This window comes from Hylaeus anthracinus, unplaced genomic scaffold, assembly GCF_026225885.1.
Source record: "Hylaeus anthracinus isolate JK02 unplaced genomic scaffold, UHH_iyHylAnth1.0_haploid 3, whole genome shotgun sequence".
Lineage (NCBI taxonomy): Eukaryota > Metazoa > Arthropoda > Insecta > Hymenoptera > Colletidae > Hylaeus > Hylaeus anthracinus.
Genome location: NW_026535284.1, coordinates 12,794,398 through 12,819,555, shown reverse-complemented (window position 1 = coordinate 12,819,555; position 25,158 = coordinate 12,794,398). Strand labels below are relative to the sequence as shown.

Sequence of the window (25,158 nt, the reverse complement as noted above, 5' to 3'; positions counted from 1 at the left end):
TGTATTAATTGTATTTGCATTGTTTTGTGGTCTCTTATACCTAGAAGACCTAGAAGAACTCTGACTGTACTTTTGAGTAAATTACTCATTGTTCTATATAAAGAATTCATCTACTCTAAATAGATACGGTGAAATGTTCGATTCGATTATTCGATTTTGGTACGTCGCTATCGTGGACAACCCGGACGTCCAAATGATCGGTTTGTTCGATCGAGAATATAAGTAAATGTCCACGTAGATCATACGTAAGTCATTCGTGCCGGGAAACACGTGTGCGTTCAGCTTTATCTTTAATTGGACGTACTGTAACGCGTTACTGGTAGATTAAGTGGGTCGTATCTATTTACTTACCTACCTACTTATACAGAAGGACAGGGGAAAAGAAAAATAGCAGGGATGCAGGATTCGCAGGGCGTTTAAATTATGCACGATAGTTGTTCGAGCATTATTGTTTCTCGATGATCTATTGGCTGTCACATGCACAGATTATTACTGTAATACAATGACGTCATTAGGGAGGTGTGAACCACGCCGGCTGACACCGTTAGAGTGAGTTACATAAAAATGGCTCACTATTGCAGTGTTTTCTAAAGTAGGAAGCGCGAAAAAGTTTTTCTTTTTCAATTTATTATTATTGTACCTATTGGTCCCATCTTAACTTCTTATATTACATTCTTTATATATTGGATACCTTTTTGAGTTTTGAGTTCAATTTAGAATGTAGGATACGGGAAGTTCATGGGGCTGACACCACCAGTTGCTGCACAGGGCGAACCCTAGTGACGCCATTGATGTAATATACAAGGTGTCCCAAAAATGTTGTAACACTTTGAAATGGGTGGTTCGGGAGGTGATTTGAAACAACTTTTTCCTTAGCGAAAATGTTGTCCGAGGCTTCGTTGAGGAGATATTAACGGAAAACACTGACCAATCAGAGCGCGCGGATACCGTTGGAGCGGCCGCGGTAGCGAAGGCTACGAGCTAAGCGGCCGCGTCCAATGTCCTTCGATGTACATCGAGTCGCTTGTTCGCGTACAAGCGCGCCCGCTAAGCTCGTAGCCTTCGTTACCACGGCCGCTCCAACGGTATACGCGCGCTCTGATTGGTCAGTGTTTTCCGTTAATATCTCCTCAACGAAGCCTTGGACAACATTTTCGCTAAGGAAAAAGTTGTTTCAAATCACCTCCCGAACCACCCATTTCAAAGTGTTACAACATTTTTGGGACACTCTGTACTTGCGTTACAAATTCAAACATTCAATGATATTCGAAAGAATACCATTGGTTAACGGCACGATATCCCGGTCGATACGTTGCGAACTTGATGACGTTTAATCGATGCCCGCGTATCATCCGTTCGAGTATTTGAATTCAACGGAAAGACTGCTCGTAATAATCGTTCTCGTATTGCGCAACGAGACATGCAAAACATCCAGTGTCATTTGTTGCGTAAGCAACGCGGACACATCCTGGTTAAACGATTTTGTGCCAATTTAGTAATCTTAACCAGCTTCGCTCGAATTAGAATTGATTCGTATGATACGGTGCGCGGTGCACAGCTGCGCTTCGCGCACTGTTCGCTGCGCGCAAAAGACAAGGCCATTTAGTTCATTTCCAAGACTGCCTGCGTGCACCGCGTGCTTTCCTCGATCGAAAGCTTGGACGCACGAGCTTTCACGCACGAACGATTTCCATGCGAAACGGAGAATTGTAAACGATTTCGAGGGAGCTAACACTGTTCTTCGTGGCGTTTGAAGTTACCTAAACGCGTTCGTTCGTTTGATTTTGTTCGAATTGGACGGTTCCGGGAAACGGAAAAATGAATTCTAAGTAGAAATCGCCTGTTGGCATCGATAGTGGCGTAAGTCGAATAATTGCAAAGATTCACTTGCATTTCCAAAGAACGGTATGAAAGTGATTCTTGATTTACGAACGAGTTCCGTTTCAAGATACTGGATACGCTACATAAAACAATGTAAAAAGGGAATAATAAGAAAACTTCCATGTTAATTTTACCTATATAAATATTTGCCATGCATTTGTCATCGCATTTTGTAGATAAGTCTATCTATCGTCGACTCGTGGACGTATTTAACGTTCGTCTACGAACCGACCGCTCGTAAACGAAGAACCGTCTATACCGCTTCTGAACGACGTTTTACATGACAAAAGGGCCGTGTTTGTGAAGCTTATTTGCCCGAAACAAATAAAACAGATATTTCTTTATTTGTACCGCTATCGATGTCGCGAAGGGAAACGTAAACGTGACAGAGCTAGCACGAGATATCAGAGAAAAGCAAAGAAAAGGAAAACGTCATAGTAGACACTCGTCGTCCCAGTTATCGGGAATCACGTCTTTCCATATATCGGATAAGTTTCCTAGTAGACAAGGCGTGCCGCAGTTTGGTATTTTCATAGGGTACGGCGTGTTCGTGTTTGTATCGTTTAGATACAGTAGCTGCAAAGAGCGAAAGAAAACCAGAAGAAAAGAACATTAATTAGAGTGCATGCGAAAGGCGGTCGAAAGAGGTTTTTATGATGCATTGAATGCGTCTGAAACGATACCTTTACTTCCGCGTCCTCTGCAGCGTCAGTTACACCGTGCAGTTGAAACACGAGTGTCGCGCCGTAATCAGGCTTAAAATATTCGCTCGTGAATCCCATGGTTCTCAGTATGTTAACGAGAGTTATGTCATGTGCAGAATAAAGATATGCTCTTCTCGTATCTGTGCCACTTTTCGAGGCTTGCATGCGTCCTAAGATTTCTTTTAGTAACGGCCCTGACGGGGAAGAAGGTGAAAATGAAAGAAAGAAATTCATTAGATATATGCGTCTCGTGCGAGCATTGTACACGTATAAGTACGTGTACGTTTTACGGGCTACGATACGGTAAGAGTATTAAAATATATGCACGATGTATAATTAAGGTTCTTCGTGTAATATTTTACCTTATCCATTTTACCTCCTTGCAATGTAAAATGAATACTGTTGAGACTTCACGACTCTAAGTACACGCGCAGAGATGCGACGAACCTTGATCACACGTGTGCCCGTGTAATAAGGGGTTTACATTTGTACCGATCGATTAGATCTGTGGGAGGAATACGTAATTGTCCCTACCTCCGCGAAGTCGTCGCTGTAACGTGTTGCTTGTAAATATGGCCAAACTACGGGCCGCGATTTCACGCATTTCTTTGTTGAAAAATTTGTCTGTCCACTCGGGCAATTTCAAGCCGTGCTGCTTCTCGATTTCTAGAGTATTGTAGAGAAACTCAACTTCGGTGATCGTAGCGATATTTTGTCCGGTGTGGGCGGAAATTTGTCGATAATAATCGGCCGACGGGGTACCCACACGTCCGGATTCGTTCGCGTATGCTTCTTTCAAAGCTTCCTCCAGTCGTGGACAGGGGGCCTTGACCACGATAGTCTGAAAATCGTCCTCGCTTTTTTTCATATACCGACCGATGTGTTACCTACTTTTCTCGAGTATTACCATGGAGGTATTACGCACCTTGTCCAAGTCTCTCGGAACGGAATGGACCGGAACTGGTCTCCAATTCAATCCCGGAACGAATATTTCATCCGAGCTCGGCGGATACAGACCGGCCAGCAATGTCTGCGCGGACATTATACATCGATCTGCGTAGCTGCTTTGTGCCAGTAATAAGCTGCTCTTGTACTTGACGCCAATTAACGAACCGTACACGTCGCGGATCCATCGGCCGACGTTGTACAATTGAACCATCCCCTTCTACGTAACGTTTCCACGTTTACCGCTACCGTGAATTTAGTTCTCTCGCGAAATTAATGCGTGACACAATTGGGCATACATTTATCTAGATAACTATTCCTCTCCTGTTTCTTATCGTCATATGGACTGCAAGACAACGAATGCAACGGAGTGTACATAACAAACAATTAATAATCTGTACAGGGTGTCCCAAAAATGTTGTAACATCTTGAAAGGGGTGGTCCGGGAGGTGGTTTGAAACAACTTTTTCCTTAGCGAAAATGTTGTCCGAGGCTTCGTTGAGGAGATATTAACGGAAAACACTGACCAATCAGAGCGCGCGTATATCGTTGGAGCGGCCGCGGTAGCGTAGGCTACGCGCTAGGTGGCCGCTCTCGTACGCTACCGCGGGCGCTTCACCGGCATACTCGCGCTCTGATTGGTCGGGTTTTTCCGTTAATATCTCCACAACCAAGCCTCGAACAACATTTTCGCTAAGGAAAAAGTTGTTTCAAATCACCTCCCGCAGAGATGTGCAAAACCCTAGGCTTCGAATAAATTTGAAGTTTGCCGATGTGTTTATCTCGTTTCTTTCTCTGGAAAATGTTCAAAAGAGGAAACGAGACAAACATATCGGCAAACTTCAGATTTATTCGAAACCTAGGGTTTTGTCCATCGCTGACCTCCCGAATCACCCTTTTCAAAGATCTTCAACATTTTTGGGACACCCTGTATAATTATCTAGATAAAACCTTGTTCGAAATTGTTCGAATTATGCCCAAAATTTGCAACACGATACGCGTTTAATCGTCGTACCGTGCAGCATTCGAGAGTTTAACAAGTTCATTGTAATTTTGTTAACCTTCGTCAGAGATCCCCATCCACCTGGCCAGTCATAGTTAAGATACGGATCCTTTGGGTAAGTTTCCGTGGGGTTTCGATCTCCATGGCGAAAAACCTGTCGAGGCCATTGGCCTAATTAATCGAACGGAGGATGGTGGAATCGCGTTTGAGACTGTCACGGCGATACTTACGAATATCACTTGTTGCACGGATGTCGCGTCGTGGACGGTGCTGCTCGGAGATGCGAACGCTGTATAGGCAAACAGTGTGATGGCGATACCTATGGCGAGTATCACCACCGTTACACGAACACCCATTTTTTTACCGTGTCGATGAAAACGATGATCGGGATTATTCGATCGACGCTCTGCTCCACTATCCATTTTTATACGCTCATATACGCACTTTATTCTCTTATCGACGAGATAAACTTTTCTCACTCTCGCAGCGCGATTACGATACGCGACTGAACGTCGTTTACTAAATAGCGCGTTCTCCACGATATTTGCTTTCTATGTTTCTATCCGTATACGATTCGCGTTCGTCTCATCGTCGGTAACGAAGAACTCGCGTCAGCGTCTGTACGCTAGCGATTTTTATTCGTCGGGTTCGAAGCATCGATGTGGACTGTTAGTTGCGACGGGGATCTATCGAATGATTATAATTGTTTAACGAGAAGATGAACATTAGTAACGTGATTACGCGACTCGCGATAGGACCAAAACGGCGGGACGCTGCGCCCCGAATAGATAGAGTCGATAAAAATGATACATGACACTATTTATGCATGATACCATTAATGTTCTGCGATGAAAATATGTACGGAAGTGTATGTAAGGAATTCTTTAAACTGTCTGTAGGTGTACGTTCACCTAGGAGTGATCAGGCCTTTAAGTTTATCTCTCACGAAATGATCGATCCACGTCCGTCTCTGTACGGTCGACATTCTATGTTCAAGGGCACTCTGTTTGTTTTAGAGCCCTTTAGTACTCAGAGATCGCTACATATCCTCCGCGTACGTACATAACAACATAACTAACATAACCTTCGTCGCGTTACTGACATCACGCTCGACTTTCGTTCGACTAGCGACCACTGGCGACTCCACTCGTAACTCGTAATTGACTCCAGCGTTTCCAGCGACGCAGTGTCGTAATTTCAGGAGCGTAACGCGTCCACTTTGGTGCCCTTAATCATTTTATTTAACACGTTAGCTAAAACTGGTGAAAATTTCTATACATTTAAAATTTTGTCTCGAGACTATTGTAGATTAGATAATTTAACATCTCTCGTAGCATTTAATTTTTTAATGTCGCCAAATTCACGAAAATCTGTCCAGACTTATTTTCATTATTGTCTGACCTTTGAAATTTATTTTTTTAGTTCCTTAATAGAAAGTCCTGTCACCTATTTCTGGGTGACGTGGCGACGAACGTGTTAATTATAGTTAACGTGAATATCACACGTAAATAAAAGACACGAGTGTGCCAGTAAATCAAAGTAGGTATCGTTTATTCGCAATTAGTCAAAGGTAGACACAGGTGTACCACAACGCGTGGACTACGTATAGCGCATTTTATGCTTTTCAATAAACCGTTTAGTTGTTCGTTCGCGATGAAAAAAAACGTGGACATCGTTGCTCGTATTCACGATAATTCCGAATATACAATAGCTGCGGAGATATCGATACACGTATAGCCATTCGAGGACGATCAGATGCAAAGATAAATAATAAACGACCAGTGCTTGCGCGACGATGGCTCGATAGGCGAACCTATATTCGCTCAACGAAACATTTTTATCTCGTTTTCCGTGGTATATCTGTTTGTCTTGTCTACGATCTACGTCCAGTTTAATGTAGGGCACGCGTGTGTACATATGTACACGAGAAAAGTGTTTTCGCAACGGAATTGCATCTAAGATTAGGTCTCTGTGACAGAGTTCAGATGCACCACGCCGTCTATGCACTTTTATGCATCTACTCTGTCTTCCCTATCGTGTTTATTTTGCTAGAAATTGAGAAACAAAAAGGAACAAATTAGCAAATGTGAACTAGCACACATGTGCCTCTGTTAAAGTACTCGATGAACGTGAGAGAAACCTTTAAATGGAAATAGTAATACATTCACCTTCAGCAGTGAATGTACACCTTCTCTGGTGTTACCTAGACCGTCTATTTTAACACCTTACCGACTGGCAGCCTATTAATCTGCTTTTTGCAATGGTAACCGATACTTTATTTATTACCGATTGTATATTTGTATATTCTGATAATTATATAAATTATGAAATATTATATAAATATTAATGAGAAAACGTTTCTAATGGTCAAGATAAATATTGCGTAATCCTTACGTTATCAAAATAAGGAATATTCTTGAATTTTATCATACGTACAATTACTACCGGTCGGTAAAGTGTTAAAAATGTACCCTAAGAATCTTGCGAGAAGTAGTTTGAATGATTTGCACCCAGAGTGCGTTAAATTAAAACCTACTCCATTTTCAAAACGATAAAAGGTTCCAGAGTGGAAATGATAATTAATATTGCAGATGCGTTCGTCGATTACTATAGCAAGGGTGTACGTATGTTATTCGAGTATCAGTTTACTGACCATCGTAACATGCATCTGAATCTCAATCGAATCGATAATTGTCAGTTGCCTTGTTAACGTCGTCTTCGAATCAAGAGCTACGAGGACGCGTCGCTTTGTTGCAACCTCCTCTCCGCCTCTCTGTCCACCATTCTCGCACTCGTGTGCTGAAAATGATCTGACGCAACGGCGATTAGAATACATGGGCTATGTGTACGCTACCGCGTTGAAATTCACCAGAGAGCGAACGGTAAAAGTCGAAGGGAAATTGCGAGAACAGGGACGAGTTACGAACGAGTTCATGGTTACGACGGACTAATTGTTAGACGAGGATGTAACGGGTTGGCTCGGAATTGCGCGGAGCCAGGTTGTAACCAGAGACAGGCGGAATTTTATTCGAACGATAAATGACGAATGAAAACACCGTGTATAGCGATTTATTCTGAGTTTATTCCATTTAACAATTATCGTGCTAAGCTTGTATTCGTTCGACGTGAAACGTAAGTTTAGATTGAGGTTTTAATCGAAGTTGCTTACTTTATTTCGATAATTAAGAGATCGAAATTTTGTACATTGGTTAAGAATAATATATATATATATATATATATATATAGATTAAAATTAGTAGGAGTGGAAGGTAATTAGATGCTTCTGAAAGATTGTATAGACGTCAGTAGCGGATCAAGCTTCGATAGAGCCCTGGACAATATTATTATTCGGTCATTGAAGTCTAATTTAAGCCTAATATCCAACGAAGAACAGATTCAATTATTCTACATATTTTGCTTTATATAGTTTTAATTTTCTTGAATATCCTGGGTCCTAGACTACATAATCCGCCACTGGCAGATCCATCGAAAAAATCCAAACTATTTCCTTAATTATTACATATATATGTACTGTATAACTAGGAACGAATATTCTAATAAAACATGAAGTCGAGCCGAATAAATGAACTTTTGCTTGCTTGTGCATGACTAGGAAGAAGTTGCCTTAATATTTCGTTCGTCTTTTATTCGAGATTCGTCATTCGGATAAGAATTTCGCCCATCTCTGCCTAGAGGAGGGAAATAGGTGCGATCAGGGGAGACAGGCGCGAAAACGCGATAAGTATGCGTGTGTGTGTGTGTATTGGAGCGCGCGTAAACGGTCAGAAAAGAGAACTAATTAGCAAGTCGCGAACAAAGGTACGAACGAACGCGAATGAACATCGACGAAGATCGAGCTCGAGGTCGGGATGCGTGCGATCGAGCGAATCGATGGTTCTAAATCTAGGGTTGCTCGGAACGGCGTCGTCGTCCAGGTCCTCCAGCGTAATTCGCTGCCGCCAAGCCCATCAGGTGTTTCGCTGCCTGGGATCCGCTGAAACCACGGCTCAAACCCAGATCCAGGCCTCGTTTGTTGCTACGAACAAAATTCAGGCGATTAATAACAGACATCGCTCGCCTATAGCGTCTAGAAAACGAACTCGGAGCAGCTGGACTTTATGTACTTTTGTTTCAAATAAATTCCGTATGTTTAAATACATCTCTGCAGCACTGCGGTATTAGTAATAAATAAGTACATGTTGTACCGTTCAGAAAATAAAACATACGTTTTCTGTACACATAAAAGTGTGAATTTACGTAACAATTCACTGTCCACTGATAAATAAATGAACCGGTACCTTGCTAAGACTGTCGCTTACTTTTCGAGTTCTGGATTGCGCATGATGGTGCGATCGAGTCGAGCGAGTATCCCCATCAGTGTTTCCGGGTCATCTTCTTCGAGCTGGCCCCATCTACACGCAAGGTTATCGTTCAATTCATTTTTCTCGCCCGTTCCTTTCCCCGGTTCGATCAACAATCGTTTCGCGAATTGTTAGCGACTCAAGAGAACGTCTTCCCGAACGTTTACGAGACGATCGAACGGATCCATAACTCCTCCGTTCGTATGCAGGACTGTAGTAACGGCGAGTCGTAACAATACCACGCTTTACTTTCAGATACGAGGAACCGTTCTCATTAAACGACGGCTCGTCAAATGGAACTGGGTTAAACTTTTCCGACGCAGCCAGATGCGTCTTTGCGTTCGGTTCGCGCACACGTGTCCCTTTTTCTATCGTTTCTCGGCCATTTGCGCCCACTCCGTTTCATTTCGTCCTGTTCTATCGCGTCCCGTCTCGTCCTGTCGTCCCGCTGCACGTCACCCTATCGCGATCCGTTTCAAATTGCTATGCCTACTCCGTCAATGCGACAATACCCCCGGAGCGCGTGGGAAAACTATTAATTGGACGACGATACCTTTAACCATTCCATCGCCGTGAATTTTATATTTGTATACGAGTCGAGTACAAGCAGCGGTGCTCGCAGAAGTTTCGCAAGAGGAGGGAAAATCGAAATTTACAGAGACAACTTTTTGAATATTCTCCATGAACTTAAGGAAGGTAGCAGGAAAGTTTGAATTTTGCCCGAGAAAGTTATTCGAACATTTTTCAAATATACTTGAAACAGTTTTTAGAAATTTAGTAGATGCATATCTACAAAAACCGTGCAAGTACAAGAAGTAACTGGATGGACCAAGTTCAGCAAGTTGTACTCGGTGTTTTTCTCTGTTATAAAATGAACACTCGAACCTTGACACCTGCGTTACGAATACACTACCAATTAAAGTTAAATAGGAACGATGTTCGTTTCACAAAAACGACCATGTCTAAGTAGAGAAGTAACTGTCATTTACATATCTTGTCAATTTGTCACCGTGGGAATAATTACGTGTCACGCCCAAGTATTACAGAAAATCACTTATCGAGAGTTTTTCCGCGCGCGGTTCTCGCTGAACTTACTTGTTAGTCAATTATTTTTATCGAGCTGGAAATTAACTTTGAGCGGTTCGAGCGGACTACGAATTAAGAGAGGTATGGCCCGAATTGCCAGCACCGTTTTCCACGAGTCCTGCGCACGAATAAATAAAATCTGTACCGTGTCACAAAAATGCAATTCGCGGTGATCGAGTACGAAAAATGAACGAAAATTCGGAGGTGGATTCGAGGTTCGATTGGCATACTCACGGCGCGGCGTCCGTCGAAGGAGTCGATGATACGAAGAGACCAACGACCATCAGAAACATGCAGTACGACACGATTCCTCGTTGCATCCTTGAAAGCATTTCTTATCGATCTGAAACGGACGTAGAAAGTCTTCGTGAATCGATGCTGGAATTGGTATCGATATTAATTTATGGTTGACCAAGTTTTGGAAAAGTTTTGGGAAAGTTTTGTACCGTTAGGAAATCCGTGAAGAGTTACAGCATCGCGGAAGGAGCAGTTTTGAGGTGTTGGTGGCGAGAATGGCGTCGGAGAAGAATGCAGGGGAGGAACGAGAAGGAAGGAAAAGAGACGAGAACGATTGTACGGGGTCCTCTTATTTCGGATTTCCCGAGAAGGCTGACGTGTTTGACTATAGCTACTAACTAACTATTCAAGCCACAGTTTGCGAAAGAAGAGGCCTGCGGCGACCAACTTGTCGAGCATAGAGGAGAACTATTGGAGTATATATAAAACGATGTCAGTTGCGCATCATTAATTGAACCGTTCACTGCACAAATCGATCAACTCCACTTTTTGAAAAATTTAAATGTCAAAGCACTTGGTATAGTCAACTTTTTATTTAACAGCATTGAACGACAAAATTGTTTGCCCATTGAATAATAAATAATTGATTTCCGAGGCCAATTTCGTCGCCTCGGAATGAACGGATCAATTATAAGGGTTGATTTGCAATTGAGCTTTGTAATTGAAAATTCACGCAAATTGTCCACCGCAAACAGTGTAACAACGTTTATTAAAACTATGTGCAAATATCGAAAATATACGAAGCGCTTATTGAAGCACCATCCTCAAAATGAAACGTGACCTTTAAACTGAACTCCAGGCACTCTTAAAAACTACCCAAGAGCTCTCGCCAAGAAAAAAGACAACCTGTTCAATTATTCTCTTCGAGGGTGATCGAGATTCATTTTCGACAGACCGAATGCGTAGCGCAAAGTTTGCGGGACGCGCTTGTGGGATTATAGCTACGCTTTCTAATTCCTCTCGGTATCGATGTTCGTTCAATTAGTATTTTATTGGAAGGCAATCACGGGTCCCTTTGAGCGTGCCGATTCGCCGTAACGCGGGATAATTGGATTCGTCGCTTTCGATAATTGACGTTCGGGATACTTTCTCACGGGTGTACTTGTCTTCACCAAGGACAATATCCAGAACGATAACGTCCCGTTGAAGCAAGGTGAACATCCTTTCGACTGTAAAAATAAAGTATTCCTTGAGCTCTCGGGACGTTAGGCTAATATATTATCCCACGTGGTTAATAAAAATATTGTTTATCACAGGAAGCAACAGCAGTTGGATACTGAATCCTGACGCACGACTTTTCCTTCCATTCGTCTGTCTACGTTCTTTCGCAATGTATTTTCAAGTTGGTAACTCTATTTTCGACTCGTGAAACCTCTTTGTTTGGAGAGCAATACTTTGAAAAACTGCTCCGAGTTGGAAATTGGGTAAAAGAAAGTTAAAGTGTTGCTTTAAGGTCGGAGGTACGAAAATCTTACTCTTTTTTTCGTGGTAATTAGATATAATGTTTGGAACTAGAATGATTGTACTTCTGATTTATTTAGAAGGACTTCTTGCGAGACGAATTTGATTTTCGGTTGATTTTCTCGATGTTCTTAATTGCAACGTAAAATTTATGCGCCAAGTTCCTTCACGGGTCATTTCTCTCGAGATCGTCTGGCGACGATGATAGTTTGCTAATGGATTACGCATCTCGAGAGGGAAATGTTTCTCATAACGCCCATTCCATGGCCCTCTTCGTCGGCATCCGTCCATTTGGCTATCTGTTTCATTGATCGACGATTCGAAACGACGATTAATCATTGAATTTATATCTGTCCACTGTGACACATTTAATTTTATAATTCCTCAATAATTTTGGCAAAAGAATTCCGAGTTTGAAACATATCTTTCTATTCACTGCCCATTTTATATTCTAAATGTTTTAACTTTCAAGCAAATAAGTCAATTTTTCTTTAAATAAATTCTGATACCCTGAAATGGGCTTTGTTTCAAATGGTTAAATTCGATAGCCTGAAGAGTAGGTGAAGTCCTTGAGGACCACCCGCGTCTCTCGGTCCATCGTGGGCTGCTGTGACCACGGAAGTGGAATCAGAATTTAAATTGAAAACAGCGAGCCGGTGTCGCGGCGGTTAAACCTAACCACCGCGGTGAAGATGCTCGAAACCGTTATCAGACCATGGAAGATGCACGCCCGATCGGGCAAAAACCTCATCTTGGGAACTGGCAAACCTGCCTCCACTTCCTTGTCTTCCGTTCTCCATTTTCCATCAGTTTCCGTTCTTCGCGTGCCGTCTTCCGTGTTCCGTTTCCCATTTTCCGCTTCCCATTCTCCGCCTCAAAGTTGCCGCGTCCGATCCAAACGGAACAGGCGCGGCGAACCGAATTGGTTCGATTGTAAACGAACATCGGAAAACACCTGCGTCGGTCTTTCGAGCTATCTTAGACTTTGCGAACCCAAGCAGAGTTCTTTCGAGATTCCCAAAACTGTGGGAGCGGAAGATTAAACCAAGAACGTCTCTTAACACTCTAACATTGCTTTCTATTCGTTAGTATCCTCGCTTCTTCAGTGTCCTATCTTTTATTCGTTTCTCTATTCCCACTATATATTCTCACTACATATTCTCGCTATCAAACCGTATTCGGATAATCGTTCAATCGCGTTGGAAACGCCGTATCGTTCGACTTTGTCGAATATAGGAATAGGGAATAACGTAAACGTCGCAAGCGAATAGGAAAACTTGTTCCAAAGAAACGAGCGTACAGCAATTTTCGAACGATATACACGCGCCAAGAATCGAGTTTACTCGACACGTTCCACGTTTTGCGATCCGATGGCAGCTTCGCGTTTCGTTGATCGGGAAGATAAAAGCCCGGCTTGCGTGTTTTCTCCGGTAGAAACAGCATTTTCGCACGATTTTGTTTCTGCCGCTAAAATAAAGCGACTCACTTTAAGCAAGAGGAGAAGGGAGCGAAGCGATTCGTGAACGAACGTGAACCTTCCAAATACCTTAACCAAATACTAGTCGATAAATTTTCTACGTTCCTCAACTTTATTCCTTTAACCCTTTGCACTCGAAAGTTCCCTATGAGGGGATATCGTGAGTCTAGCAAATTCTGATCCTCTTTTGAAAGATCCTTTATGTTTGCAGTGGGGTCAGCGTAAGAATTTATAATCAAGTCTAACGATACCAAAAAAGACACGTTTCCAAAGTTGGATTATTTAATATAATGCGATTCCTGTTCGCGCAATTTGCAACGAGATGACGCAGAGTGCAAAGGGTTCGGTCTGTTCGTGCCTACCGATGATCATCCCCATAGATTGCACCAACGATCGCCAATGGATGGATACCTTTGCACGCGTTCGCGACAATTTTTCCCCGTTCACGCGATCGTCGATTCCGATTCCAGAGTGGACAATGGATCCGATGGAAAGGGAGCGAAGGGTCTTTTTCCGGTGTTTGGAGGACGCGGATAAATTGACTCGCGTTTCGTATGGACACGTACGAGGATCGATACGTAGTCGTGAAATAGACACGTTAGCAGTGCATTCATGGAAACGTCGAGGAGGATTCCTTTGGTCGTGGATGTCGACACGTTTAACGGCAACAAACTCGTCTTCGCGAGGCAAAGCGTCTCGTCGAAGCGTCGGAAATTCGACGAGTTTGCGGAGCAAACGTTTCGCTCGAAAAACAAGCCGCGGCGCTCACGTATTCGCCGGTATTTACAATTTCGCCACTTATAAGGAATTCATTAATTCATTATCTGGCCCCTCTGCCACTTGGAAATCTCACGCACGTGTATTTTCAACCGCTAATTTTATTTTTGTTACCGACTAGCTGAAAATCAACCTTTTGAAAATTAATTTAAACCGCGGGTGACATTTGGATAATCCGAGGTGTTTACAACGATAAAAATACACTATTTAAACAAAATTGGGTACTTCCGCGGGGAAGCTCGCGGTTATGTCAATTGAAGGATGATTATTTTAAGCGTCGTTATTTTACTCCGAAGTTTGCTTAACCGAGAGTTGGAAGATTTCCTTATAATGAATATATAACGTTGAATTTCAGGTAAACATAGACGTAGAAGGAAGCAGAGGTTTCAGGGCAAAGATAACATTCTACGAACGTAACACAGAACCCGAGGAAGCACTATTTATGGAAATATTGAGTAGAACGTATCGAGCTGCGTTTCTATAGACACCGAGGGTGGCTGTGAAGCAATGGGTCCGTAAAACGTAATTAACTGATAGCCTCATATTTTGAAGCGAGAGTGCAGTCTCGTTCGTCGCAGCGAAAATGCCGCGTATCGAGCGAAACTGTGCGTCGGTGGAACGCTTAATTGTTACTTTCGCGAGACAGATGGAACGGACGTGTCGCGAATTGCTTTCGTCTAGGAATCGAAGAATATATTACGGTGACGTTTAATTTTACGTTTATTTAAATCGGCCGTGCAAAGGGGAACCGTTTCTACTCGTTTGCGTACACCGATTATCCTTAACTACTGCGACGACGCGCGTCTTTAGTTTCGTTTAATTCTATGTATTTGTTTTTAACGACTTTGTTCGGGAGTTTGAAACTAACAAAAAAGAATCTATATAGAAGACCAGTACCAGGCGAATTTTATTTAGTCCTAGTTATTCGTTCGATCAGAGAGATTTTTGGGGTTTGGAATTCTGGATCATTTTTAGTGAGCAGGATGAGACTGAGAAACTTTGTGAAAGCTGAGGAAACAAGGGATTTTATAAAAGGGACTTCGACTTAGATGAAATTAGAAGTGCAAATGTGTTATTGAATCCCCTTTCTTGACGAGGGAATGTAGAAGTTTAAAATAAGGCATAATGGAATTGTTCTTAAAGAAGATTCCTCACGTGAACCGAAATGAAGCAAACTATTAAATCGTTTGTCTGTTTTACTCCCAAGTTCAATTTCAAAATTCTTCACATCTACCCTTGCTTATTTCAATTTAACCGAGGAAAGTAACGATTGAAGCTAATCGAACGAGTATGTATTTAAAATAAAAAAAGTTCTGAATTGCCCCAAAGGGACTACCAAGAACCTTCTACGTTAAATAATTACACCGTTAAGATAATAACGCTACCAAAAGCTGACTGAGGATCAGCAACGTCGACACGGGGTAGCCTATCTCGAAAGGATGGTCGAATCGAATCGAAAGTAGCGACTTACCTCGATTCGCGAATCGCCAATCGCGTGGATGAGTGCTTGCGATCGGCCAAAGAAGACTTCCGACAGGCTAGGTTTTCTCGACGACGGAGAGTGGAGCTCTGCGAATCTGAATCCTTCGTCGTCGGTTTATATAAGCCCGCGACTTTGCGGGACTCGCTTCATCCCTATCCCCACCCCGTTATATCTAAACATTCTCGTCCAATGAAACGTACCCGTGTTCTACCCCGTCCGTGCTTCCTACCACCGTGTCCCTCTGTATCCACCCCGTGACCACCAACGAGCGTGACGCGAACACGTCCACGCTCGAGCGGTGCCATCGCCGAATCGCGAAACGATCCACCGTCCCTCTTCTTCCTTTCGACGCGATTTCAAGCCCCTCGGGTCGCCGTAAAGACCATCGACCAAGTCCACCGTCCTCTCTCGCTCGTCTATTCGCGCGACGACGCTCTCCTTCTCGGAGCTTTTGTGCCATTCACCGATCCACAGGTGTTTAAGGTGTTATATACCGCTTTGGTCACTCTCAAACAGTGGTGCACAACTGTTCTCGTTGCACGATCGAATATCAGGTGTAGAGATTAGTTCTGTACTTCTCTAAAATATACTTATCATTCGTTCGTAACAGAAAATCGTGCAGGTTTCGATCTTTCTTCAGTCACACTTTCGAGAACAGCGCACGTACAGTCAGCCCCCATAAGTATTCTATACCCTCTGTGTCTATCGAAGAAGTTTCACTAAATAAAATAACATATATTTATTATATGTTATGTATACCATATTACGAAATTTAGTTTTCATTATAAATACGTATACGAACAAGCTTGTACATCACATATTTATACAAACATATACTTGGAAACATCAAACCTATCGTTTAAATTAAACAAATTTTTTTGGATAGACGTACAAGGCACGAATGTTTATGCAACCGACTGTAGTTGTGAAAATAAAATATTGAAACTAATCTGTGCACCCTGGTGATTTCACGTGACAAAATCGCTATAGCAATGTTTTCGATTCTATTCTTTTCACCATAAACTTTAGTTCGCTATCAAGTTTGAAACAATTAAAATTTCATTCGGTCTCCCACTTTAGGGTAGCACGAAGAGGACCTTTGTCGATCGTGAAATTATCACGATAAGCACGTAGCAATATCAGGTGGTCTGTGGTCATTAAGAATGCAGCTTTCGTAGCCATATTCCTCGCTTCCTAGCAAAGGAACCGGTCACAGGAATCGGTAACTTGGCAAATACAATACAATCGACACAGAAATTGCTCCTTTTGGTGCAGCATGAGCACGTGCCTGCTATATCGCGAATAAATAAATACGTACCCCGGCGAAATGTATTTGTGTACAGGTGGGAGAAGAACGAAGAATTCGTCCACAAAATACAATTATAGACGCGGAACACGCTGCAAGTTCGAGCGACGGACGATAGAATATGGAAATTCTCGAAACAAACGGACGAGAACACGATTAACACGTCGATTGCCATTGTGGTCGCCGACGACTAGTTTAATACTTCGGAAATTTTTAATCAACGTTACTGCCATTAGAAATCCCATCTTATATTAACCGACTTTCTAGTAAACGAATTAAAACATACCGATTTGTAAAACTACGTCTCCCTTGGAGTAGGTTTAAACAAAAAAAAAGAAAAAAAAAACAAATACGAGGGCGAAAATAAAATATTTAAAAAAAACGCGTAAAAAAGTAGGGACACTAGTCAAATAATACAGTGAAAGTTACAAACTTGGAGCCCTCGTTTCGAGTCCCTTTCAATTTTTGAGCAAATATGGCGGACATGGCGTGGAAGGCCGCTATGGCGACGTGCCACCTTTCCTAACAATATTGACGAACGATGGGCTAATAATATTAACCGAGCCGTTGGACAAACGTCTCGTGTCTGAGAGGAAAGGTGGGAAACGAGGAGGCGAAGTCGAGAGAAAATACAAACTCGTCGGTCGTTAGTCACGTTTGATTCGTCGATATAAATTCTATGACGCGTAAGGATGCGGATTGAACAAAGACGTGTCCATTAAGCTTACAATAGTTGCCCCGTGTTTGCGTTCCCCGCGTTGCTTAACCGTTCTGAGTGAAGCACTCGGTTGTACAAAATTGGGACGAACTTCGTCGCTGTTCGACTTCTAGTCGAACGAAAGGAACGCATCGATTTTGTTTGCCTACGTACGATGCTCGATTCATTTCACAAGCTTATAGACTATCCGTACGGTGAAACGCAGACGACACCACTGTCGGGATCCCCATCCTAAAAGTTAATTATTATTATTAATTTCGACGTTGTAATTCCAAGGAAACGAATTGATTCTTTAGGAGTACGATTTGTAAAATGTTCCTGGAAAAATACGATCAAAATTTGTTACAATTAAAGATTAGGTTTAGGTTAGGCCTTGTACAAACGTTCGTGGCCTCTACAAGGGAAAATTCAATGTCAACGGGTACTCGAGAGAAATGCCAGATCCGTTTAAGCAGGCAGCATCCCTTGGCTCTCGCCTCGCCCTTAGCGTCACTCGACCGATTCGGCCAATTTGACAAACATTGTCGAGAGGAGAAAAATGTCAACCGCGGCTATTATTTTTCGATCATCCTCGGCACAGTTGCGGTCTGAGCCCTTCTGCGTCGATTGTAACACAAATACATCGTTACCTAAATATTCTTGTCCCTCGATCTATCCGCGAGAAAGTTTCTGACGCGACGTTTATACTTTTCCAAAGGTATCGATACTAAAAGCAACAAGCTCTTCTAATGTTCAATAAATAATGGAAACTAGTCAGTCGAACTTCTCTAAGACAAAGTCTTCTTTGGGAATTAATTCTGAGAAAACGAACGGGAGTCTGGACTTCTCCTTTTGCATGCTTGAAGAATATTCAAATACTTTTTGTAAAAGAAAAAGTCGATGCATCCAAAGAAGGCCTCGTTAGAAGATATTATCGTCGCTTTCTTGGCACTGTCGGACAAAATTCGTTAAGTTCGCCACTCTCTGCCCCCATAATTCCGAACAAAGTTATGTTTAATGTACCGGGTGAATCTAAAGAGTAAGTGGTTCTCTTGTTTCCCGAGAGGCCGTGGGCGCAGTCGAACGAAGTCGAGGGCGACTCGAATCTTGGGTCGCGCGTGACCGATGACCAACGAACGACGGACTCGAGTAAAGGGATGAAAGGCGAAAGAGGTCGTTTCTTTTCCATCTTTCGTTCATTTCGGTCACGAGGACTGCGGAACCGTCTTATTACCGTTTTCCCCGGCGCCCACGACGTTCCTTCTTAGGGCGCCGTCTCCCGTCGTCGGCATGCAAATCACCTAATAGCCCATTTTAATAATGTGCCTGAAACGGTATCCCCGGCGAAACAAATTGCCGTCCCCGGCATAACGCGTTATAAACGACCAGATAATCCAGCGGTCCGAGCGCCCGCGATATAAGATTAATGTATGCGCCTTCGACATGGAACTACCGCGCATTAATAAGTCTGTCTAATTCTGAGGTCAGAAGCATCGCGTTCCGCGCGTTTTCTTGAAAATTTTAGTCTTGGTAACGAGATTCTAAAGTGTTGTACAACGATTCGATAAAATGGCAATGCTACGGGGGCTTGAGTTGGATTCCTAGCGTGGAGGGAATCGAGATGGGGATGTGAGTGAACGAAGGGTGACTCTACTTGAAAAAGGGAGTCGAAAATGTAGGACAACCATTTTGGACGGGAGACTTTGTTTCCCGAGACAATCGATCTCAAAGATTCTTGGCCAAAGGGTGACTTGGAGTAGATGTCTGACCATTGCTTGTTGATTCTACTTGCAGTGGGGGAAGGGTGAGTCTGCTTAAAAAGGGGGATTGAAAATGTAGGACAACGTTTTTTAACGGGAGGCTTTGTTTCCAGAGACAATCGTTCTCGATGATTCTTGGGCAAGGAAGTAGGTGTCTGACCATTGCTTGCTGATTCTACTTGCTGTGGGTAACGCTGCTTGCAAGCTAACACTGATTATACCAGCAGTTCTCCTAGGATTCATTTATAGATAACATACTTTGAGAAACTCTGCTCGCTGGGATATAAACACTGGCGCAAGTAGAAAGAGCGAGTAATGGACAGACACGGTTCCAAGTACTACTTGGTTGCACGTGTGCTCCGAGAATGTTCAAACTCAATTATCTCTAAAACGAATCCTCCTACATCACGAAAAGTAAAGATCTAGTTATACATATTACAACGTATTACGCATAGACTAACAGTCTGTCCCATAAATATTCATACCATCTATGTCTGTTAACGGAATTTGTCTAAATTATATTGCAAGTGTATAGTCCATTTATGTGCATATGCATAACGAAGCATTTATTTGAGAATACGTTTTCTCAGAATCCAAACGCAACGGGAGCCCAAGATCGCGCTTTCAAGACCGCCCCTGTGGATTGCAGACGAATTTAACGATGTTAATCGGGAAGTCAAAGGCTGGAAACTTTCGGATCAGGGGAAGGAAGAAAGGACGAAAGGAAATGGCCGTGGAAAGAATCCTGTTCGTTCCTTGAACGAACCTTTTAATCGCTTCCGACTCTGCAAATTGGTTTAAACGATGGCGCGGCGCGGTTGTACCGCTTTTAACCTCGCGAAATCGGTCGATTTATCGGTTATCAATTTGTTCGTTGCTAGAGTAGAGGAGCGAGGCGAGCAAAATGGAAAAGTTCGAGCTACGCGAAACAGGAGCAAATTGAAGATGAAAAGGAGCGCCTTCGCGACGGAAGGAGAATTCCAGATATGGATTTACTCGCCTATAGAAAGTTCCGAGGATCTTGGATGGCCGATAAAAAATAAACTGTTTATCCGCAACTCCTTCTATTGTAATTAGAATTGCAGAAGGAATTTTGTCCACGATTAACGTGACATTCAAAATCTTGCGTCGTGTTTGCCGAACAATCGTTTATATTCGAATAAAATTTTGTTCGTCTGTGGCTCGTTAATTTATCCATCGTCCTTTTTATGCGCGACGCGTTCCTACGAGCTTTTCGTCCGGATCGAAATGTCGAGGCAAAAGATATCTATTGTTAGGTGGTAAAACGAAATACAGCCGACGGTTTTATGAGATATTTGTCGAGTCATAAACTAGAAATCAATCTGTGACCAACGGTGCAGTCGTCGATTTATTTAGACAATCGAAACGACGCGACCCCCCAAGTAGACGGAGAATATCTTTCAAGCATGGTAAAAAGGAAAGAGTAATAAAATAATTTTGATACCTCACCCTTCGACCTTTTATCAAGCATCAAATATATTCTCGGATTACACGGAACCGCGTCAGATTCTTTCGCGTGGCAAAGGATTTCTTGGTGTACACGATGGTTTTAAAACTTACATTCCCTCCATTCTCCTCTTCTATTCTATCCATGTTTGCCTTCTCCCCTTTGGTCTGCAACCTCACCGGACTCCCTTTCTTTCAGCGAGCCAATGGACGCCAGAGTGACGAGCTGGAAAGTAGTTTCGAAAAATTGTGTCAGCGACGAGGATGTGATTTTATCGAATATTTACCTAGCATTTAAAAGCACACTTATCAAACTATTAAGGCATCAATCTCATGTCATTCGTGTCTCGGAAAAATTTCACTGTTTATCCTTCTCAAATGTAAACACACACTCAAATATCAACGAGAATTACACAATTTTAATGAAAAATTACAATTTGTGGAAAAGTTACTTCGTTCGTCTAGAGTGATCGATCCCTTCATCGAAATCGTTTTAGGAGGGCCACCAAGGCGAGATTCGAGTTGGCAGCTAAACGGTGGTTAAAGATTTTACGATCGAGTCGTCATGGAAAAGTTTCCCAGCCATAGGAGAGTTTAGCGCGACCCTCGACATCGTGGAAAGCTCGCGTGCTCCTGCAGGGACACCCTCGGATATCCTGCACACGAGTTACGCGCTCCCATGCGAGAAGAGTTCAACGCGATCCATCCAAATCGTCTCCTTGATGAAATCGGTAAACTCGTGATCCACTGACGAGCCATCCCTTGCATTTCGTAGTTAAATTCACGAGAAGGTTCTCCGTCCGTCGAGGGACCGGAGTTGGTCCTAGGATATCCCAAGGATCAACCCACCGAAGAGAAATTAATACGACCAAGTTAATGGAGTTGCGTAAACGCTCTCCGATCGGTAGGATGGACCTCTTTAAAGTGGAAGTCTCTTTTTTCCCTGTGATACTAATTATCCGGATTCGATTTAAGAAAAATAGTTCAAATAGCTACCTTTGGTACGATTCCATTTTAACCCTTTATTTACCGAATTTCTCAAAAGTTTTTAAAATCTAGGCGCAAAAGTTTATTGAAGAAATTTATTAAAATTAAATGATAGATTTGATGTTTTCAAATAAATTTTTCATGTATATACAAGTGTAAAGTTTATCCACCTATTATTTAATTTAGACAAATTTCATTAATAGACACAGAGGGTACGAATATTTATGAGACTGACTGTATTTGAATGTAAGCCTGGCACAGAAGCCTGTTACAGTCGCGTAGACGATTCCACAATTTTATAAATAAACAATACTAAAGTAAACTCCTCCTAGTAACCAAGCAAATTTTTCCTCGAACATTTGTGTCTACCACCAAAAAATAATCCTTCCTATCTTTCATATTTCAACCTGTATAAACAACGGGACCCGCTCTGGCGTGCGGTGCACCGCGTCGCATTCCACGTCTCGTAATTAGAATTTATGGTTTTTGTACTCGATCGAGCGTGCGCGATCGTGTCCAGTCGAAAGGAAGGGAAATCGAGTAGGTGGCTCGTAACTAACGTTAAAACTATACAACGAAAGCGACAACGGAAAGATCCGACGAGGAACCGCTGCAATCTGCCGATGAACATACGCGCGCTGGTTTCCGGGACACCTTTTAAAAATTACGACGCTTCCGCCTCGAAAAGTATTAACGTTTAAACAGAATTCCGACTCCGTTTATTCCACGTCGCGGAAAGCAGATTATCCGTTATACGTAGGGGTGAGAAATTAATGTTCACTGGAACCGAACAGAAAACTCTCGGTTCCTTCTTAATCATGTTTCGCCGTGCACCTAACGAGATAATTCCGGAGGATTCTGCAACGTGTAAATTCTAGGCGAAACGGCGCTCACGCCTCGCGTTTTCCGTGGTTTTCCATAATGGATCCTCGTAAATGTCGACGCCGTTGTGTATTATAACAGCGTTAACCCGAAGTTGCCTCAAGGAACGCGCGAGTACTCAGGGAACACCAAAATGGTTGCAAAAATGTTACGGTACATGAAATTAGATTATTTAAATGGAATAGGGAATCCTTTTTCTAGGTGCTTTTCTAGTCCGAGGAAGCATGGGTTGATACTGTACAACAAATTGCGCGCTTTCGTGCTCTGTCGAGGCTCAGTTGGTTACGCGAGACACGCAGTGGACTGTTGTATCTAGTGTTGGGATGTGCAGAACGTTATCTGTTGAGGCTTTATCAAATGGTAAAACGAATCGATGGAGACGAAAGAGAACGGAGTGATAAACTGCACCACGAGATGGCGTGGGAGTGTTAGGAAGAAGCTACGAAGAGATTCTCTACTCCTGCTGCACGTATTGATAAGTAGTCCTGCTTTCGAATATTATGTGAAGCAGTCACGAATACAATTGAGTATGTTACTGTGTACATACATGAGAAGATATACAAAGATGTACTCTCAGACGAGAAGACTAATACTCAATCAGATGAACAGTCCTGAGTATTCACATTATTATTCGAACGTTGACTATTATCTGCACGTTTGCAACACTTTATCGAACGTGACACGAGGGTCGAAGGTTTCCCATGAAAAAATTACGATATCACTCATGCTAAAAAGATACCCTTTGTTCAAAAATCCTTGTTGATAAGTACGCTCGCTGACGTAGAGCGTTGTCTGGGAGAAAAAGAAGAGTCTCATCTATCAGGGTACCCGCAGCCGAACCCGCACTCGCAACGACTCGACGTATCGATGCTGCATCGATTCAAGGAGTCCACGGTGATTGGGTTGCGACCGTAAAGCCTTACGCGATACGGGCAAACGGAGGCTAGCTTCGAAACGCAAAAAGTTTCCTTCGAAAGGTGCAACGGCGACAGGTTACTTAGTGGCTTAATCTACTGTGACACAATTCCTTATTAGAAATATTTCTAGACTCTGTTGAATAGTCTTAAAAACACATTTTTCATTAAAATGCAAACATATTTGAAACTAAATTGAATGCTTCATGAAATAATTGTATATATAATTCATATATAGCATATAAGAACCGTGTATAAAAATTTGAAAACGATCATTTGGCCGGGCGTGGTAGGTTTAGTGTTAATCGTAGAGCTAACGGTACTACTTCTAGCTTCAATCCTGGCCTTACACCTGCTCTAGCGAGGAAGAGGAGTACACCTATCGCTACCTTCATTATCCCAGGAACCTCGGTTACTGCAAAAACTTTCAGCTCAATTTCTTTCACTAATCGAGGTTCCACTGTGTTGGAGTGATACGCATTAACGAAGGATGCCGGACATAACGAACATACACGTTCCCCGTGCCTTTTCTCATTCAGTAGGTAGCCTGCTGTGGAAGATTCGGTGGAAAATTCGTGAAAAGGAAAATCTGTGGAGCGCTGGCGGATGAATGGCGACGCGGATAGGTCGGTTGGAAGTACGGCGAAGATTGCATGGAACAGAGGGTGTTTCGTTTCGAGACCCTTGGCGCTCAGGTACGCGTTTCGAAGGTTTTGTTCGGTTCGCAGCGCGTCAAAGAAGGCTCAAGGCGAGGCAAGGCGTAACAGTATAGAGAGTACGGTTACTCGCGCAGGTGTACCGTCCTTGTCTGCACACCTGTCCGAGATCTTTCGGACAAACCAATAAAATGGACTTTCCATCCGGTTTCCTGCGCTTCGTCGCGAGGAAATTCGTCTTGTTTTCTATATTCGATCGCGGCCTGGACGAGAAAGGTGCGAAACGCGAAAGAGCGCCCTGCCGCGAGCAGGTGCGTGCTCGTTGACTCAAAACCGAGTCCCTCCTGAGCCGGGCGAGTCTTATTCGAGGGAAAACCATCCTGGTACTGGTATCACAAGAGTTCCACGCGAATAATGTAAGGAATCCGTGGGTGGAGAATTTGGAATAACGAATGGGGAGGTAAACAGCTTTTCTTGTTGAAAAATTCGATACTCAAAGACTCTCTTCCCGTGCCGTTCGCTTTGCTTCTTTACTGAGCTACTCGCCTACCCACCTATCCACCTACGATCCTGACTACCTGCCCGTCTACCCACTGTCGTCTTTGCTTATCTTCCCATTTCGTTCCAATATTTAAACTATTTCGAGTCCGGACGATCGTTCACTGCTGTCGTCGAAATTTTATCAAGTTCTACTGGACAGTTCTCGAGCGGAGCCTCGACAACGGAGCAGGAAGAACGCGTAGTCGTGCGAAATAGCCGGATACGTAAAATCATTGTCCCTGGGCTCCTGTACCGTGACGGAACGCGTCTCGCCGTGGCGACTGCAAATTGTCTCAGAATCATCTCTCGATGTCCCTGTGCGAATCGAGACCGAATGCAGATAAACTCTTGGCATAGTTCGCGATAGGACGAAGTAGGGCATCGGCACTCGGTGGGAAAGTGACCGCGGAATAGCTATCCAACGATTCGGGAATTGGATTCTTTTAACGTTACGCAGAGTTTGATAAGAGAGAT

At 43.0% G+C, this 25,158-nt stretch overlaps 2 protein-coding genes across 2 annotated transcripts; both read right to left on the bottom strand.

Moving 5' to 3' along the window:
* Positions 1 to 691: 691 nt before the first annotated feature.
* LOC128894120 (lysosomal acid phosphatase-like) lies at positions 692 to 5,179 on the bottom strand. Its single transcript, XM_054155593.1, has 6 exons — positions 4,764 to 5,179; positions 4,592 to 4,687; positions 3,511 to 3,750; positions 3,120 to 3,426; positions 2,565 to 2,779; positions 692 to 2,457 (listed from the first exon to the last, which is right to left on the bottom strand). The coding sequence occupies exons 1-6, from the start codon at positions 4,953 to 4,955 to the stop codon at positions 2,314 to 2,316; spliced, it is 1,194 nt and encodes a 397-aa protein (XP_054011568.1). The 5' UTR covers positions 4,956 to 5,179; the 3' UTR covers positions 692 to 2,313.
* An 876-nt stretch (positions 5,180 to 6,055) lies between these two features.
* Positions 6,056 to 15,599, bottom strand: LOC128894152 (diuretic hormone class 2). The gene is made up of 4 exons (XM_054155646.1): positions 15,464 to 15,599; positions 10,215 to 10,323; positions 8,853 to 8,945; positions 6,056 to 8,569 (listed from the first exon to the last, which is right to left on the bottom strand). Exons 2-4 carry the CDS (start codon positions 10,310 to 10,312, stop codon positions 8,437 to 8,439), a joined length of 324 nt encoding a protein of 107 aa, XP_054011621.1. The 5' UTR covers positions 10,313 to 10,323; positions 15,464 to 15,599; the 3' UTR covers positions 6,056 to 8,436.
* Between the last annotated feature and the right edge of the window lie 9,559 nt (positions 15,600 to 25,158).

Excerpts from the sequence above, each read along its gene's own strand:
- LOC128894120 (XM_054155593.1), bottom strand. The coding sequence starts at position 4,955 with ATGGATAGTGGAGCAGAGCGTCGATCGAATAATCCCGATCATCGTTTT. Across the intron at positions 3,751-4,591 it reads GATGGGGATCTCTGACGAAG|AAGGGGATGGTTCAATTGTA; the intron begins GTTAACAAAATT and ends AACGTTACGTAG. Across the intron at positions 2,458-2,564 it reads CAGAGGACGCGGAAGTAAAG|CTACTGTATCTAAACGATAC; the intron begins GTATCGTTTCAG and ends CGCTCTTTGCAG.
- LOC128894152 (XM_054155646.1), bottom strand. The coding sequence starts at position 10,312 with ATGCTTTCAAGGATGCAACGAGGAATCGTGTCGTACTGCATGTTTCTG. Across the intron at positions 8,946-10,214 it reads CCTTCGACGGACGCCGCGCC|ATGGGGCCAGCTCGAAGAAG; the intron begins GTGAGTATGCCA and ends CCTTGCGTGTAG. Across the intron at positions 8,570-8,852 it reads CGCAATCCAGAACTCGAAAA|CAACAAACGAGGCCTGGATC; the intron begins GTAAGCGACAGT and ends TTTTGTTCGTAG.